This window comes from Polistes dominula, unplaced genomic scaffold (assembly GCF_049000335.1).
Source record: "Polistes dominula isolate Pdom_NZ unplaced genomic scaffold, Pdom_raw_medaka contig_77, whole genome shotgun sequence".
Classification (NCBI taxonomy): Eukaryota; Metazoa; Arthropoda; class Insecta; order Hymenoptera; family Vespidae; genus Polistes; species Polistes dominula.
In genome coordinates, this window is record NW_028301152.1 from 2,139,417 (window position 1) to 2,157,759 (window position 18,343).

General features: G+C 34.7%; 1 protein-coding gene across 1 annotated transcript in view; it reads right to left on the reverse strand.

Moving 5' to 3' along the window:
* Positions 1–18,343, reverse strand: part of LOC107064037 (uncharacterized) — a 50,594-nt gene that overhangs the window by 19,361 nt on the left and 12,890 nt on the right. The window contains 6 exon segments of the mRNA XM_089178143.1: positions 174–9,008; positions 9,010–10,029; positions 10,380–10,791; positions 11,021–11,178; positions 11,273–11,445; positions 11,543–11,641. Of these exon segments, the coding sequence (XP_089034269.1) occupies positions 174–9,008; positions 9,010–10,029; positions 10,380–10,791; positions 11,021–11,178; positions 11,273–11,445; positions 11,543–11,641 (10,697 nt within the window).

The window sequence follows — 18,343 nt, forward strand, 5'->3', positions numbered from 1 at the left end:
ATGGTGATTTCTTCTTTTTCAGGCTCTATCGTAGGTGATTTATCTTTTTGTAATTCCGGTGTTGGTGACTTTTCTTTTTGTATCTCAGGTGATGGCGATTTCTCCTTCTTTGTTTCCAGTGTTGGAGATAATGATTTTTCTTTTGTTGGTGATGGTAATTTTTCTGTCTTTGCTTCCGGCATTTCTAATTCTTTTTCTTTTTCCGGTGAAGCAGACTTTCTTGATTCTTCAACGTCCGGAGAAGGTGATTTTTCTTTTTTGATAGTTTCTGGTGATCGTGACTTCTCCTTTTCTACCGGGGAAGGTTCTTTTTCTAACTTATCAGTAACTTCTTTAACCGATACTTCGCTAACTATACTAGCCGACCTTGACTTATCGTCAACTTTAACGTCTACGACACTCGGTGTCCTTGAACGATCTTCCGGTAATTTTTCTTCAATTGTTTTATCAGGTGTATAGAAATCTTCAGACTTGACAGGAGATTTCAAATCATCCTTTTCCTTTATATGATCTAATTTTTCGATCGTAGTAGTAGGAGACGTAGTTTCGATGCTTTCCTTGCTAAGACTCTTATCTTCAGTGAAGCTTGGTGAACGAGACTTATCGATTGCATCTTCATAATGTTCTCGCTCGATACCTTTATCATCCGGTTTCTTTTCATCAGATTCATCTCTTGCAACACTTGGTGATTTACTTCTATCGATCTGGATTTTTTCCGAAACATCAATAGATTTTTCTAAATCAACAGCTGGTTTTTGATCAACGCCAATACTAATGGATTCTCTTTTACTGATTGATTCTTTTCGTATACTTAAGTCATCTACTTCTTCGAGGTCAGGTTTTTCACTAGAAATGCTTGGAGATTTCGATTTCTCCGATGATTCTTTAATTTCACTAGTTGTACTTATGATACTTCCAGAACGATCCTTGTCGATTGGTCGTTCAGTAATTACATCTTCAAGATCTACCTTATCGCTAGTGATACTAGGTGATTTCGATTTTGTAATCGGTTCTTTGGTATCTTTGAAATCCAATTTTGTTTCGGCAATAGTTGGAGATATACTAGGTGATTTACTTTTCGTAATAATTTCTTCTGTTTTTGCAGTAATGGTTATGTCTTTTAGATCTTCAGTAACACCTACCGAACTTATTTTTTCATCGGTAATACTCGGAGATTTGGATTTACTATCAGCAACACTTACGGGACTAAGTGATTTTTCTTTTTCAACAAGTTTTTCTCCTATTTCTTTGGTGTCCAATTTATCATCCAAAACGATTGGTAATTTTTCTTCAGATTTTTCACTCGTTATGCTAGGTGATTTACTTATTTTGATCTCGTCATCTAACTTTTCAGTAACACTTGGTGATTTTGATAAATCGATTGTTTCTTTGTCTTCGACGGTACTCTCAACGCTTACCGATCTTGACTTATCGGTAATCTTGATTTCTTCTTTATCTTCCGTGGTAACCGGTGGTTTCGTTACTTCGCTTAATTTTCTTTCAATGATTGACGGTTTCTCCAAACTTTCAGCAATACTTGGTGTTCTTGATTTGTCAATTGGTATTTCTTCGTCAGAAGGAGAGGCCTCTTTCTTAATCTCAACTTTTTCTGTTTCTAAGATTAATTCTTTCATGTCTTTTATTTTATCGCTAGGTGGTTCTGCTGCAATTGCTGCTGTCACTGTCGGTTTTAATTCGGGAATCGATTCCTTAACGATCTTTTCTTCAGGTTTTTCTTCAGGTAATTTAGCACGATCTAATTTAACTTCCTCGACTTTTTTCGTATCCTGAATCTCGCTAACGACACTTGCTGATCTAGATCTGTCAGCAGCACTCAATTCTTTTTCAATGCTCGGTGATTTAGACTGTTCGTGTTCGATTTCTTCCATTTTATCGCTAACAACGCTCGGGGATCTCGATTTATCGATTAATGATACCTTTTCATCGATCTTTTCTGAAGGAGTTAAACTTCGTGATTTGGATTCCTCTTTCGATTTATCGTCAACGATACTCGGTGATTTTGATTTATCTATTGATACATCCTTCTCAATTTTGTCTAATTCATCTTTTTTAATTATTTCTTTTTCTTCTATTGTCTTATCACTAACTATACTAAGTGATCTTGGTTTCTCGACGTGTTCGATTTTTTCTGCTTCTTCGCTAGCAACGCTAGGAGATCTTGATTTTTCAGCAGCTAATGTTTCTTCTTCCTCTTTTTCTAATTTTTCACTGACAATTTTATCAAGTTGTTCCTTAACAACAGGTTTCTCGATCTCCTCTTTCTTCACTTCTTCTAGTTTTAAAGATTTATCTTTATCTACAATACTTTCTTCGATATCTTTTGCACTTACAACGGCAGTAATAGGTTTATCTTCTTCAAGTGGTTTTCGTACAATCTTCTCATCGGCAAGGCTTTCTACGCTAGGACTCGGTGATTTTGATTTTTCTTTGACTATTTTCTCCTCGTCGATTTTATCAACAGTTTGTACGATTTCCTTCGATTTGTCTTCCTTCAAAATTTCAGTCTCTTTCTTTTCTATCAACGAAATATCTACAGGAACTTGAGATTCTATTTTCTCGATAGGTGATTTTGCAAATATCGATTCAGTCGGTGAAACTTCTTCGGAACGGCTAATTTCCAATGGTTTGGAAACTTCTGGTATCTTTTCATGTTTTTCTTCGATCGGCGTAGTGGTAGGTGTTCTTATTTTCGAAATTTCTTCTTCGGATAAGTCTAAAGGTGAAGGTGGTACTTTGCCAACTTCTTCTTTTTCTGGACTACCAGCTTTGCTAATAGCTTCTTTGACTTCTTCTTCTTCTTCTTCTTCTTCTTTTGGAGACTCTGCTTTGCTGATTTCTTTGATCTCATCTTTGACTGGAGATACGATTTCTTCTTTTTTATCGAACTCTTTAAACTTTTCAACTTCAGGGCTAGGTGATACACTTTCAACGCTCTTTTCTTTGACGTCTAATTTCTCTAGACTATCTTCAAAATCTTGAGAGCCACGTGTATCGATTAGAGATTTATCCAAACTATCTTCAGGAGTAATTTTTCCGGTATCTTTAATTTCGGGTGGTAATTTTTCTGAAATACTGTCTTTCTCAAGAGAACTGATTCCCGATTGGATCGAATCTTTGTCCAAAAGCAAAGAATCTTTGTCGGGTGTCGTTTTAATCGATACTTCCTTCAAGGAATCATCGGGCGTAGCAATTTTAGTAAAGGTTATCGTTCCCGTAGGACAAATGTCCATTTCTTGTCCGCCATCTTCGCTACTTGCTGTTACCAACATTCTGCGAACAATTCCAGTATCTTCGGAAATTTCAGATGGTTCCAATTTTTTGACTTTTTCTTCTTCTTCTTCTTCTACTTGTTTTATTTCTTCTTTGCTTTCGGATGGTTTTAGATCCTTGCTTATATCGGTTATTGGTTCTTCTTGAAGACTCCTTTTCTTTCGTATGCTTACTACTTCTTCTTCTTCTTCTTCTTCCACCTTTTCAATTTTATCTTCAATTTTTTCTACTTTTGGTTCAATAGCGTGACCAGTTGCATCCGCTAATTTGTCATCTTTGGGAATCTTCTCATCCGGTATTTCTTCTTTTTTCTCTACTTTTGTATCAATAATCTCTGCTTTAGGCTCGATTGCGTGTCCCGTAGCGTCAGCTAATTTTTCATCGGTTATCACTTCTTCCTTTTCAACTTGTTCATCTAACTTTTTATCGATGACCTCTGTTTTTGGTTCAATCGCGCGACCAGTTGCGTCAGTTAATTTTTCATCTTGAAGAAGTTTGTCTGTAGGTTTTTCATCTTTAACAATTTTATCGTCCAATTTGGTATCGATAATTTCTCCCTTTGGTTCTATAGCACGACCAGTAGCGTCAGTTAATTTTTCATCCTTGGGTAATTTGTCCAATTTGTCAACTTTTTCCTTTAATTGCATTTCAATAATTTCTTCTCCCTTAGGTTCGATAGCATGACCCGTGGCATCTGCTAATTTTTCATCCTTGGCAACTTTTTCATCGAGTTTCATTTCTTTTTCGATAATTTTCGTATCCGGCACTTTTTCTTCCTTCGGCGATGACACCAAAGCTTTTGGTTCGATATATTTTTTCTCTAATTCTTTAAGCTCCTTTTCGGAGACAATAATTTTCTCATCTTTCGTTGGTTCAGCTTTAATTTCGGTCGGGATTGATACAGTTTCATCTTTTTCTTCTTTTTCCTTGACTTCAACTTTTTCCACTTCTTTTTTCATTTCATCTTTTTCTTTGGATTCAACTGGCTTGACAATTTCCTCAATTTCTTTTTTCACTTCCAACACAACCTTGGCTTCCTCCTTAACGTCCAACGATAATTTTCTTGGAATCGTTTCGTCGACAACCGTAATACTTTCTTTACGAGATGGCTCCTTTTTAATCAAATCATCCTCTACCTTCTTTTCATCCTTTTTATCTTTCACAAATGGTTCTTTATCAACTTCTTTAATTTCAATTTCCTTTAATTTGATTTCTTCTTCAACGAGTTTTATTTCTTCTTTTTTAACATCTTTAACGTCAGGTTTTTCTTTAGCTTCGTCAAGATATTTTTCAGTAGTATCAACGATTTCCGATACTTCAGAAGTTTCCGTTTCGATTGTGGTATCATCGATGACTTTTTTCAATTCATCTTTTTCAATTTTTTCGGTGTCCTTCTTCTTCATCGTCACCTCGACATCCTCGATATCCTTCTTTCCAATTTTTTCTTTGACCTCCTTTACGAACTTTTCTTCGGCCTCAATGACATCCGAAGTGTCATCCTCAATCTCCTCCTCAGGTTCTTCTCTCTCTTTTCCAATTTGCAACGTGACCTTTTCTGCAACACTAACCTCCTGAACTTTGTATTCTTGTTCGACCGCTTCGAAATCATCTGTAACATCTTTTTCGTGTTCCTTTGTTATTTCAATTTCATCATCTTCTTTCTTTATTTGCGGTTGAACTTTTTCATCTTTGGATAATAAAATTGCTTTAGATGGAATACTAACGAAACCATCTTCAACTTCTTCCATACTTTCGGGAGATAAAACTTTTTCTTCTTCTTCTTTTTTTGTCTTAAATATGTCTTCTTTTTCTTTGTCTTCCTTTTCTTTTGTTTCCTTTTCAACCTTTACGTCTTCTCTTTCTTCTTCTTCTTCTTCTTCTTCTTCTTCTTCTTCTTCTTCTGGGCTAATAACTGCACCAATCGATTTCCTCTTTTCTAATAGAACTTCGGATTTTGTAATATCCACTTTTTCATCTTCCGGTGATAGTTCTTCGCGAAGATCGCGTAATTCTTCGCTAGAAATATCGTATACCATTTCTTTGGTGATCTTTCTCTTGATAATAATCTCTTCGATGATTTCAATGACGATTCTTTTGGGTACAGATTTTCTTATTGAAATTTCTTCGATTATTTGAATGGTAATTCTTTTACCTTTTGTGATATACTCGTTGATAATGTATTCTTCGATTTCAATGATCTTTTCCGGTGTTATAGTAGTTTTAAGAAGATTAACATCGTCCATTATACTTTCTGGATGAAGTTTCTTCTTAACAATAATCTTTTCGATAATATAAATTACACGTTCCTTTGGCACGCGTTTAACAACAGTAATATATTCGATTATCTCGATAGTTATCTTCTTTTTCTTAGTGATTACAAGTTCTTCGATAATTTCGTCCAAGGGTGTTGGTTTGTTAAGTACATCTTTTATTTCAACGATCAATTCTGGTAATTTTTCTTTCAAGATTTCTTTCGTCAATTCTTCATCGTAAACTTTGTCGGTGGTGAATTTTGGCGAAGTCGGTGCAGAATCCGGTGTAACCATAACAACTTCAGCTTTTGCCGGTGATACCTTTTGTTCGAAGGTAATTATTGGTTCTTCTATCACTTGTTTTGGTACTTCATCTATCGACGGTCGTTTGGCTACATCCTTTACACAAATTTCTTCTAGACCTGCTTTCATAACGTCAACTAAAGCAGTATCCTCGATTTCTTTCTTTTCATCGCAAATATAATCGTCATCCTTCATTAAATCGTCGCAGATTTTCTTAGCATCCTGCTTATCCTTGATTTGATCTTTCTTCGGTGAAGTTATTTCTTCTACGTCTTTGATAACTTTTTTACATGGTTCTTCTTCAACTTCGATTGCTCCAACGGGTTTCTCGTAAATCGGTAAAGGTTTAGCGATTTCTTTAGGAATTTCTTCGGCAAGGCTTATAATACTTGCAGGTAAAGGAACATCCTCTACGATCGGTTTGAACACTTTGTCTTCGAATTTGGCTAGTTTGTCTTCAGGCTCGATTGATTTTTCACTCGGTATCGAGACCTTTCTTTCGGTCGGAGAAGGTTCCTTCTCGGAAGGTTTCTCAAACAATATCTCTTCGGATAGGAAATCATCTTTCTTTAATACTTCGGCAACTTTTTTCACGATTTCAACGACATCTTTAGGCTTGTCGTCGATCACTATACCTGCCGATCCAGCGAGAACTTCGCCAACATCACGGACTGCTTCTTTAACGTCCTTGATCGGGCCAACCGGTTCTTCTTCGTATTCTTCTTCGAATTCTTCGTCCTTAGGAATATCGAACTTAACTTTTTCTGCACCTTTTATTTCGCCTAATCCTTCGATCTGTGGTTTCATCTCTTCTAACTTTTCAACGACTCCTTCCAAAGTGTCTTTGACGATATCCTTGGTAAGTCCTGCCTCGTGACGTAAAAGATCTTCTTCTTCTACGATCTTTTCTTCCAATGATTCCAAGGAATCTCTGAGGCTGTCCTTGACTGTTTTGAATTTTTTCGAAGCTTCCTCTAAGAGAGCTTTTACTTCTTCAACGTCTTCCCCAATTTCTTCTTCCTCTTTAACGAATTTCTCCTTTTCTTCTTTCTCTTCCTTTTCATCGAGTTTATCGATCGGTGAAATGATTGGCTTTTCAGCGATAACTTCAACCTTGTCGGACACTTTAACTTCCAAATCTGGTACACTACGTCTCTTCATTTCCTTTGATTCTTCTTCTTCTACCAATGCTGTAGTTTCCTTGATAGTTGCAACTTTCACTTCAGACGGCACTGGCTCAATCTTTTCAAATACTTCTGGTTTCTCAGTTACTTTGCCCACCTTTGGGAACATTTTTTCTAGGTCTACTTCCTCCAAAGTGATTTTTTCCTGTACTTTAGCTTCCTTAGGAGAACTAGATTTCGATGACGACTTATCCTCTTCCTTTTCGGCCTCCCTTTTTGATTTTTTCGTTAACTTATCGATTCCCTTTTCAAATTTATCAGCTACCTTGCCGAAGAAACTGAAAACACCTTTTTGTTCCTTGACCGGTGGTGTTGGTTCTGGTTCTTTGATTGCTTGTGTTGGTGGTGGTGGTGGTGCTGCTACCACTCTTTCTTCCTTGTCCTTTTCGAAATCCATTCGATATAATTTCGGATCGACTTCTTCGTGAACCGGAAGATCAGCAACTTCGTCCGGGGTTTTGACAATGTCTCGTTGCAATCCTTGTACCGCTTGTCTTACGTCGAAAACTTTGACTTCGGGTTTACTCACAGGTGGAATAGCTTGAACAATAATTTCTTTTTCAGCTTTAACAGGTGCATCTTTTTCCTTAACTTCTTCGATAACGTGTTTCTCATCTATATCTTCCTTTATTTCATCTAATGGAATACGTTCGTCTTCAGGAAGTGTCGGTGCAGTTGTCGTTGCACCCGATTCCAACGTCGATATACGTTCCTGAGATTCCTCTAATTTTTCCGGAATGTGTTCCTTTTGATCCACCTCAGGTTTCATGTCAGTGTCGGTTGTCTTCTTTTCAGAAGAATCCAATTTGTCTGGACTCAAACTGGAAGGTTCTTTAGTGATTTCTTCGCTATCTTTTTTACCAGAGTCATCCTTATCTTCCGGCTTTGGTGTAATTTCTGGTGCCGTTGTAGGAAGAACTTTTTCTTCCGGTGACACTACTTTCTTTTCTTCTTTCATCGGAATCTCCTTTTCGGTAATTTCTACTTTTTTCTCGGGACTTTCTATCTTATCCTTTTCCGACTCCTCTTTCTCACCCTTTTCTTTTGTTATTTCCATAGTGTCTTTGAGTATTTTAGTCTTCTCTGATTCGGCTTCGTCCAAAATATGTTTTTGTTCACCTTCGCCACTTTGTACGGAATCCTCAGTATATATCTCTTCCTTTTCGACGATCAAAATCTCATCCTCTTCCGTTAATTCTTGACTTTCCTTACGAGAACTTTCCTTCTTAGGTGCGTCCTCGATTTCAGCTGTCACGTCCTCCTCGGTCATATCTTCTTCCTTTTTATCGGTAGCTTCGGCCGTAATTTCATCGTCACCCTCGAAACGATCGTCCTTTCTGGTCTCCTCCATTCTCTCGGCTTTTTGTAAAACTGCCTCGATCTCTTCGACTACTTCACGTTCTTCCTTCAAATCGGCCAATACTTTACTTTCGATAGAATCCAATGAAATGTCTTCGGACTTTTCGATCAAACTTTTTTCGACAAGTTTAGCCGTTGATTCTGGTTCAACTCCGGATGGTGTAGATACCGTTGAAGAATCCGTAGTACCTTTATCTCCCTTCATCTTTCTGATAACACCATCTTTATCTGACTTAACCGAAGCTGTCGGTGTACTTCGGGTTGATTTAGCAGGACTACCAGGTACTCGTGCTTTGCTTGGACTAACTGGTTTAGTTCTTCGACTTATCGGCTTTCTATCCATTGGCTTTGGCTTAGCCGACACTTTAACAACTGCAACAGGTGCCTCCTTCGCTACCGATTTCTCAATATTCTTTTGTTCAACAACCTTTCGATTGTTAGCATCTTTGGCACTTTTAGCCGGTGCCGTTGATATTGGTTTTGTTGTTGGTCTTCCTCTCATAGGTCCAGTCTTTGATATTTCAGTTTTAGTCGCAACACCGTTCATCGTTTTCTTCGGTGTAGTTGGCGATGATTTGGAAGCATCTTTTTTCTCCGAACTGGATATCTTCATCTTTTTTATCTATCGATTTAACTTTAGACGAAACTTCGGTTTTCATTGATTTGCCAATTTTTGGTTCTTTCGGTTTCTTTATTGGCTCTGCTTTTATTTTAGATTCTTTCGTTGGAATAACTTTATCTATTTCATCCTTGACCACTTCCTTTTTACTTATTTCCTCGTCACGTTTCTCCTGTTTTTCTGGTTTCTCAACTTTTTCAGGTTTAATTATATCCTTTTTAGCTTCTTTCTTCGTTTCTTTCAATTCCTTCTCTATTTTCTTTTCTTTCGCGTCAATGTCGATCTTCTTATTCTCCGCTAACTTTTTCGGTTTGTCTTCTATTTTTCTTGGTTTCGATGTTGGTATTATCGGTGTCGATTGTGGCGTTCCTTTAGTCGATATTTCATCGACACCTTTGAAACTTTTGATTTCTGCCGATTCTTTCTTTTCTTTTTTAATATCGATATCTTTAGTTTTCTTTGCTTCCTTTTCGATCAAGCCAAACTTTTGCCTAACTGGCTTGTCCTTTAAGGTTACCAACGACGTCGACGGCGAAAGGCTCTTTGCCGAACAAACTGGATGTTTCAAAAATTCCAAATGTTTTAATCGTTCAAATCCTTCGAATATTTTATGTTGAGGCGTACTTCCGGGAAATAGGATTCTGGTAATATTATCTTCGGGATTAGCTGGTTGCCAAACCAGTAACGCGCATATCGAGACAAGATTTTGAATAGGAAATGTTAAATTATTCGAGTCCTTTTTATGCGTACCAGCGAACAATTTAACGTCCGACGTATGCCACTTTGCCAAAAATTCTCTAACTTCTCGGCTGTCTTTGTTAGGGCTTAAAACGTACATGTCTAATGTACCGTGTCCAACTTTGTGATATAAATTTATTGGATCGGGATCTCTGTAGCATGGATGAGCACGAAGATTGATGTGTCGAAGATTGACAACTATTTCTTGACCGACATCTGTCAGATTCAATATCAAGGGATCGATATCTTTGTCGCCGTCTGGTGAATGAGATTGTCTTCTTTCCTATAAAAAAAAAAAAGAATCCAAAATTTGATACAATTGTAGCTGTAATTATGGAAAGATTAGTTAATCCAATTGTATGTTGAAATATGCGACTAATTAATTTCTATGATTTGTATAATATTAGGCTGAATCAAAAATACGTCCGTCTTTTAAATGAATATTTTCAAAATAAATTGTACAAAACAAAAACAAAAAAAACAAAACAAATCCATTATGCAATTTTTCAAAGTAAAGTTTCAACAGAATAAACGCACTTTTGTTTTTACCCTAATATTTGTCAAACGAATGATTAAATAAATTGTTACAAATATTATCAATAAATAATTATCCAATAAATATTGTTTACTTACAACAAGGTTGCAAAAGAAATGACCGATTTGTGGATAGACGTGCATCTCCTTTTTCTTACGAAGAACACTGGACATGCCACCGATATTACTATTATTTATCCTAGTTAACAAAACAGCATCTAAGCGATCCAGGTGCCTGGTGAAATCCCAAAAGCACGCTTTTCTCGCGAAACCACCGTCGACGAGCATGTTGAAGCCGTTTATACCAAATAGTGCGGCATCACCTTGCCCGCCAGGGAAGACGTATAAAGTAGGATGGCTGAACCTGATGTTACCAACAACATCGGACGGTTCCATCAATTGGTCTAACGTTTGAACAATTAAATATTGTCCAACGTAATTTATGAAGCTCGTGATAGCTGGTACTCCAGCCGTTAATACATCATCTGGATTTACTCGAACGCGGCAGGATCTTTACAAAAACAAAAACAAAAAATCATTAATTTGTTAGTTATTGTCAAAAGAATATTATTTTATCATAAATGTATCGATAATTATGACAGTGGATTCTAATTAAAAGTTAACAAAAACAAATTAAATTAAACAATTAAAATCAATTAGACTTGGTCCGTTGTTAAAAAGATCTTCGTATATTTAGCCATGATATTTTTTGTTTAATAAATAAATAAACATTAGATTACCTGGTACATGGTTCCTTAGATAATCGAGTAGTCGTCCAATCACCGACACCCGCACAATGAATATCTACCGTAACGCTATTCTCGTAGGCACGAAGGACTCTTTGTACTTCATGTTCGCTGAACGCATCAAGAAAGTCCGCAAGACTGAAGGTTCCATCCTAAATGAACGAATGATATTTGACCAGTGACAATAGTAATTATCATTTTCGATTGAAAATTCTATCGTTTAATATCGAATGAATTTGTATTTACCTGTAGTATCCAGGAACCATTTCCACCGAATGTATATCCAGCGTGTATGATGTGTCGATGCTTCGTGAAACTTGCGAGAAGATTTCGAATGCATTGTAGTAAAGTATTCGTTTGCGGGTGTATCAGAACCTCCGTAACAAGGTTTTCCGTTGCATATTGAATTAAACGTTCTCCTATATATACATGAAAATATAATTTCAATTAAAATTAAATTATATTCTATGTATGATATCGATGATAATTATCTATTATTAGATTTAATCTTATTACCGTTTCGAGCTTCCTCGCCTTCGGGAGCTTGTGCTATTAACGCTTGCAATTCTTTTTCCAAATCTACGTGACAGCTGTCTTTGTCCCATGATAGGAAACCTAAAAATAAAGATATAATATAAAAAAAAACAAAATAAAAATTTAATCGTTAAATAACTTTTTCATTTTTTATTAGAAAAACTTTATTTCATTCCAATGACAAATTTATATTAAGTTTAGTTTTAGTTTGATTATTTTCTATTTTAAAACTCTTCAATTTATTCATCATAAAACTTTCACATTATTTTTTATTAAAGTAAACAATAAGTGTTTAATCCGATATTGATTGTTTGTATCGATATTGTTAACTCTAAAGGAATAGTAGGATATATCAATCTTCTATCCCGTCGTTATAATAATAATAAAGTAAGTGTGGTTAAGAGCGAATGGAATAGTGGGTCATAATCCACAAGAGAGAGAGAGAGAGAAAGAGAGAGAGAGAGACTTTAGCATCGGTTAGGTTTCATAAAGTGAGGGTTGCCCGGGAGTTGGATGATGTAAGGTTAAGGTTAAGAAGGTGAGGAGAACTGTCTTACTAATTGTAAGACCCAAGTTACAAAGGCACTACTTGATCGATGCAAAAAAAAAAAGTGAAGAAGTGACATCAATGCTACTTTGAAATGCAATTGTGAGCAATCTCTCGTCTTCACTTTCATCAAAAAGAATTGTAGCAATTTAATAATTACTACGAACGTATTATAATTATTATTACAAACTAATATAAAAATCTTAAAACCAACTTTAAAATCATTGCTAATAAACATGTTAAAACCAATGGGATCGTATACATATATATATAGCTGTAATGGAATGAAATAGAACGTATCGATCAAGAAATGTAATTTATCTTAAAAATTGCTAAAAAGAGAGAAAGAAAAAAAGATTGCTCGTTGAAGGGATCGTTCAGTGACGTCATAAACACCGCACCCCGTCACGTGGTTCCTTGCCAGTCAGCAATCGATCGTCGAGTACTCTGTGTGTTCCTACTGGCTTTCGACTTCCAACTTGAATTCACTTTTTCACTTGATACCGTACGATCGACGTTAAACCCACAAAGTGTGTTCAAATAAAAAATATAGAATAATTAAATGAATGAATAAAATCGTTGTGTAATTTATATCATACGAATGAATATATATTGGTGACCAAAAAAGTAATGTATAAGTTTTCTTTTTTTTTTTATATTAAATCCTAAACTCAACTTTAAAGTATGTTACACAACGAACAGCTGATGAAAGGTAAATAAAATATTGGCATGAACAAAAACGACATAACTTTCTGGTCCCTTTAATAAATAAATATATATAGTATATGTTATTTTTAATATAAAATACTATAGGTACGTAATTTAGGTCAATATAAAAAAGTAAATAATTTGAAAATGATATCTCGCTAGATATGGCGCTTGTTGGCGCCAATTTTCCATCATTGACGAAATTCTTAACAGTTTAATCGTTATCATGAACAATGAAGTAACGAAGTTGAAACTGTAATTACTTCGTTCGGACTATTTCCTATAGAATTAAAGGATTGATGATGCAGCCAAATGGAACGAAGCCGGTTGCTATGGGAGTTTCGAACGGCTCTCTATCGCGTAATTCTATACCGTTGTGTGTATATACACCAAGAGAAAGATAGAAAGAGGAAGAAGAAGTATAGTATAAAGTTAGAGAGAAAGAGAAATAGTAGACAGCTTCGAGACGTTGCTTGGCAACTGTGGTATCAATCAATGACGAGGACAAACGGGAATTAAGAGATCGTCGGACAATCGGTTAAGGAAGAAAAAAGAACAAAATATCATTTACATACCACGTGCAAGATTTTTCATACATTTTCTTTCTCTCTTTCTCTCTCTCTCTATTTTTTCATTGGAATAATCGGTAATTAAGAAAATCTAATATTCCCCCTTGTTTTCTTTTTATTTTATATTTTTATACTTTGCCTTTGTTTCTTATCAATACCCACCCCCATGTTAATTAAACCAATTAAAATAAAGACAATGAAATAAATGACATTTTTTTTTGTATTGTAATCAAATGCAGTATTATCTCATCAGTAATGGAAATAATCTTCCTTAATAAGATGAAAAGTATTAAAAAATATATATATATATATATAAGTAATGTCTAAAATCCATAAATTGTGACACGCCGAACAAACCGTGCGGTGTGCTGTGTATGTCAAATTGATCGGAAGCCCTGGGGGTGATTCAAGAGAAGCCGTGCCTCAAGGGTCATGCCTCTTAATACTTACTATCGGCCTCTGTCCACTTTATTCGCGATAAGTATTCGCCATATCGAACGTATTAACTATAGTTATACTTCGTCGAGGACGGAAGGACGGACGAGACCGTCGAACCTATAGACGCTTTTTCTTGGATTAAATAAACCACGATAAACTCTACTTATAGAATTATATTTAGGTATATTTCAATTATTTCTAGGAAAATATATAATAACATTATTTTATTTAAATATTCTGACATTTTTACATTAGTATCTTTATCGATTAGATTTTGAAAATGTCGACGACTATACTAATTTAAAATACCGCAATGCGTTAGACCTGTTTTTTATATACTGTTTACAAGAACATTGTACATTGCTCGTTCGACCGTATTCCCACGAGTAACGTGAACCGCGAATGTAAATTAGCACTTTTGTAAATTACAACTGGTGTTAATGTGAGGTTTGGTCTGCGATGTCAACGCCTTTACATCCCGAAATTTCACTGAATCAAATCGGTTTGAATTGTTTTATTGTAATCGGTAAGAAATGTGACACGTTGTTTAAACTGTTTAAACAAATAATAATATTCTTCGATCATTGTAATATTTTTCAAATAATCAATTTTGGAACTCATGAAAAATTATTATTCGTTCATTTAAAGAGAAAAAATGATCTGACGATTAAATGATGATGAATATTGCTATTTTTCATATTAAATTCAAGTTTCAATATTATTTCAATTATTCTGATAAATATCTGTTCTTCTTTTATTTTTATTATACTTGAAGAAAAATAACTTTGAAATTCCTGAATGTATTATCGACGTGGGTTAAAATTAAGGACACGATTGGATTCGTTTGTCCTATCGTAACGCTATGACACTTAGTTGACGTTTGTATCTTTCACCTTAAAATAGGACGTTGCATTTAAATAGGTAAATATCGAGCGAACGAGAAACACATACAAAAGCTTCCTACGCTAGTTTAATCAGTTGAATTAATGTTCCTATCGTTATGTGCAGCGCAAAGTTTTCTCAAGGTAACATTATCCCAGGAAAAAGTTCATTAGGTTTTGTTTCGTTTCGATATTCGATTATTAAACATTAATTCTCTAATTGATATAACCAATTGTTTAGAATCCTATTATAATACAATTTAAAATATGTATCAACGCTTGATCGAACTATTATTCCCCGAACTCTTATAATTTAATAATTATTATTTTGCAATTGAGAGAACTAACTGAAAAATTTCCATTATAATGTACCAATATGAATAAGAACATTTAACAAATAAAATTATTTACTTTTTTAATGTACTAATATACCCAATCAGAAATCATTTTTTTTTAAATGTATTATAACTTTACGAATAATAATTGAGTTAAACAACATATGATGCTATCGCGCGAACTATTGTTTTATTATTATATTCATCTAACGTTCACTCTAATGTTTTAAAAACACAATCACCGTAATACTTTCAACCGACGAATTCGCGAATTTCCTTGGCAGAACCAAGAAGCGCATTATGAATTAGTATCCTAAGCTAAGTATAGGACAAAGTTCTTTCTCTGGTCGCAAGCTTTAACCCGCTCTTCTCTCTATCCTTTACTACGAACACTTCATTCTCTCTCTCTCTCTCTCTCTCTCTCTCTCTTTATCCTTCTATCTTTCTTCCTCGCAAGAACCTTGCATTTCTCGATTTGCATTTGCCTTTCCCCATTTCTCTTTTCGTTTTCTTCCCTTTCGAGAAGACGTCGACGACTACGACGGATGCGGGGAATGCTGGGTTTGGCCCACCTATGTTTAGACGTGTTACCTCCCCCTTCTCTCCACCCTCACCCTATCCCTTCTATCTCTCCGGCTTTACCTCTTTCTTCTTACACACACTGACGCACAGTGGATTTGAACATTTTTTTGGTGAAAAACAAAATCAGTCCAGTCAGTCAGTCAGTCAGTCAGTCAGTCAGTTAGTTAGTCAGTCAGTCAGTCAGTCAGTTAGTCAATCAGTCAATCAGTGTTCATTAAATTTTTTTTCAATTAGAACAACGTTCGTTAAATTTCGATTACTTCTTTTTTCTTCTTTTTTTAAATCATGGGAACAATCGATATCTCATTTCAATTTTCTGTAATGTAATATATTAGAATTCAGGTCTGTGCAATAAAAGAATCGATTTATTATAATACAATCAAGCACACAATCAAGCGTCTTTGATTTCTCTTTTTTTTTTTTTAACCAACAATTGTCAAAGTATATATAATAAAATGTAACAAAAAATGATTACATATACATATTCGCTTTAAAACAATCAATTGCATTGTAATTATCTTTATTTTTTCTGTAAAACTATTTTTATTATTTTTACGTGATTTCTTTTTTAAATTTTGTATTAATGGATTTTTTCTCGTAAAATAAAAAATAAATAAATCAATAATAATACAAAAATTTCTAGTATCGACGATGACAAAAGTTTTGTACGATTTAACTAAGTTTCGAAGATTTGCAAAGAATATTAATTTGTATTGGATTGAAAAAAGTAGTCGACAAATTTTCACATTCGATTTCTGATAACTCGAAGTAGAAGTAGAAGAAAAAGAAGAAGAAGAAAAAACAGCTCCCTCCCATCCCTTCGATATAATTTAACAAGGCCCTTTTTTCAACATTCTTCCAACGTCCTCCTTCTTCGATTCACTCTCCTCTTTGTTTTAACAATTGATTAAGAAAGAAGTAAAGGGAGAGAAAAGAGAGAGAGAGAGAAAGAGAGAGTTAGTGAGTGAGACAATTAAGCCGCGTATATAAGTATTAATATTCTAAGTAAGTCTTTTGTCTTATAACAGGGTCAAAATGGGTCCTCGAGAATTGCTGAGACGGCACTCGATTAATCGCGTCTAGCGAGAAACTAAGTAAGTAAGAGCAAAAGAAGAGAGAGAGAGAGAGAGAAAATAGGGTCAATCGTTCCTATTTTTCTTTTTTGCTGTTTTTCTTTTCAAACTACGATAACCGAGAATGATCGGTAAAAGTCGATAGAAGTAAAATCAAGAAGATTCTAAAACACCGTAGAAGGCGCGGTCTTATTCCTACGAAAATAGGGTGATGGTAGTGGTTGTGGTGGTATTGGTGGTGAAGAGAGGATAGGAAAGGGGCGAATTGAAACAACAAACGATTTTCTAAAAATAATCCCTGAAAAGATATCTAAATGAAGAGAGAAAGAAAAGGAAGCGTTGTTAGAACCACATAGATGGAAGGAAAATAGAAAAAGAAAAAAAAAAAAAGATAAAGAAGAAGAAGAAGAGAAAGAAGGGATAAAAAAAAAAAAAGAAGACTAAAGAAAATATCATCGTGTCTGACGTAGTGGATTTCGTCATGAAGAGAATATATCACCTGTCGTACGTGAAATCTCTCATACTTGTTAGGTATATATCCAGGAAAAAATAAAACGGGGATATTTAATAAATACTTAGAACACGCAGACATACACACATACACACATATGCAGATTACACAAACAAACGTATATATACATATTGAGAGAGACTGTGAAAGGTTCCAACTGACGATTCGTTATCCCTGAATAAGTTCGTAACGTAGGGTTAAGTGAAACGCTTAACACAAGTGCATCTTTGTGAATTATAGTACGCGTGTTCGTATTTATGTATGTATGTATGTATGTATGCATGTATAATCCCTACATGTGTCTGTCTCTGCCTGTCTGATATATGCTAGGCCTAAGTCCGAAAATGGACGCGGTGAGTCACGAAAGCGGAGGTCAAAGGCACATGAATTTTCATAATTATTATGGAGAACGTGATAGACTATCTCTCTCTCTCTCTCTCTCTCTTTATCTCTAACTCTTTGACAGAAAAACATCCCTTGTCTCTTCTCTTGTATGCCAAAGTGCCCCCATCCAGCACTCAACGAACACTTTACGTATATATCAACGTTGCTATAACGCGTTAAGATCTTTTCCCCATCTTCTTCTTCTTCTTCTTCTTCATTTTTTCTTGTTTTTTTTTTTCTACCATTACAGGAATCAAGACTTTAAAACGATTTTATTATACAAAGTGAAGTCCGTCTTTTAACTTGTTCATTTTTAAGGTAAATCTTTAATATTATGCATTTTAGGAAAAATTTGGATATAAAAATGTTACGTGATTTTCTAGAGAACTTATACTTTTCTTCATTTTTTTTTTCTTCTTTTTTTTTTTTTTTTAGGTAAAAACATTCTACGATAATAATATAATGATTTAATAATATACGAATATAATAATTTTCTTAAATAAATATGAATATTAATTTTAGATAAAAATTACGAGTAATATTGTTCAAAAGTACGTAGTATAATTTTCGTTTAAAATAACGTAATAATTATTGATTTCCTTTTTCTTTTTTAAATCTTAGCAAGCAGTCTTTAATGTTTGATAAAAGACTGACTCAATTTTAACGAAGTTTAATATAATAAGATCGTAGAAAAAAAAAGGAAATATCAATTAAAACAAAGTATCAACGGAAAAGCTCATTAAATGTCATCGTTA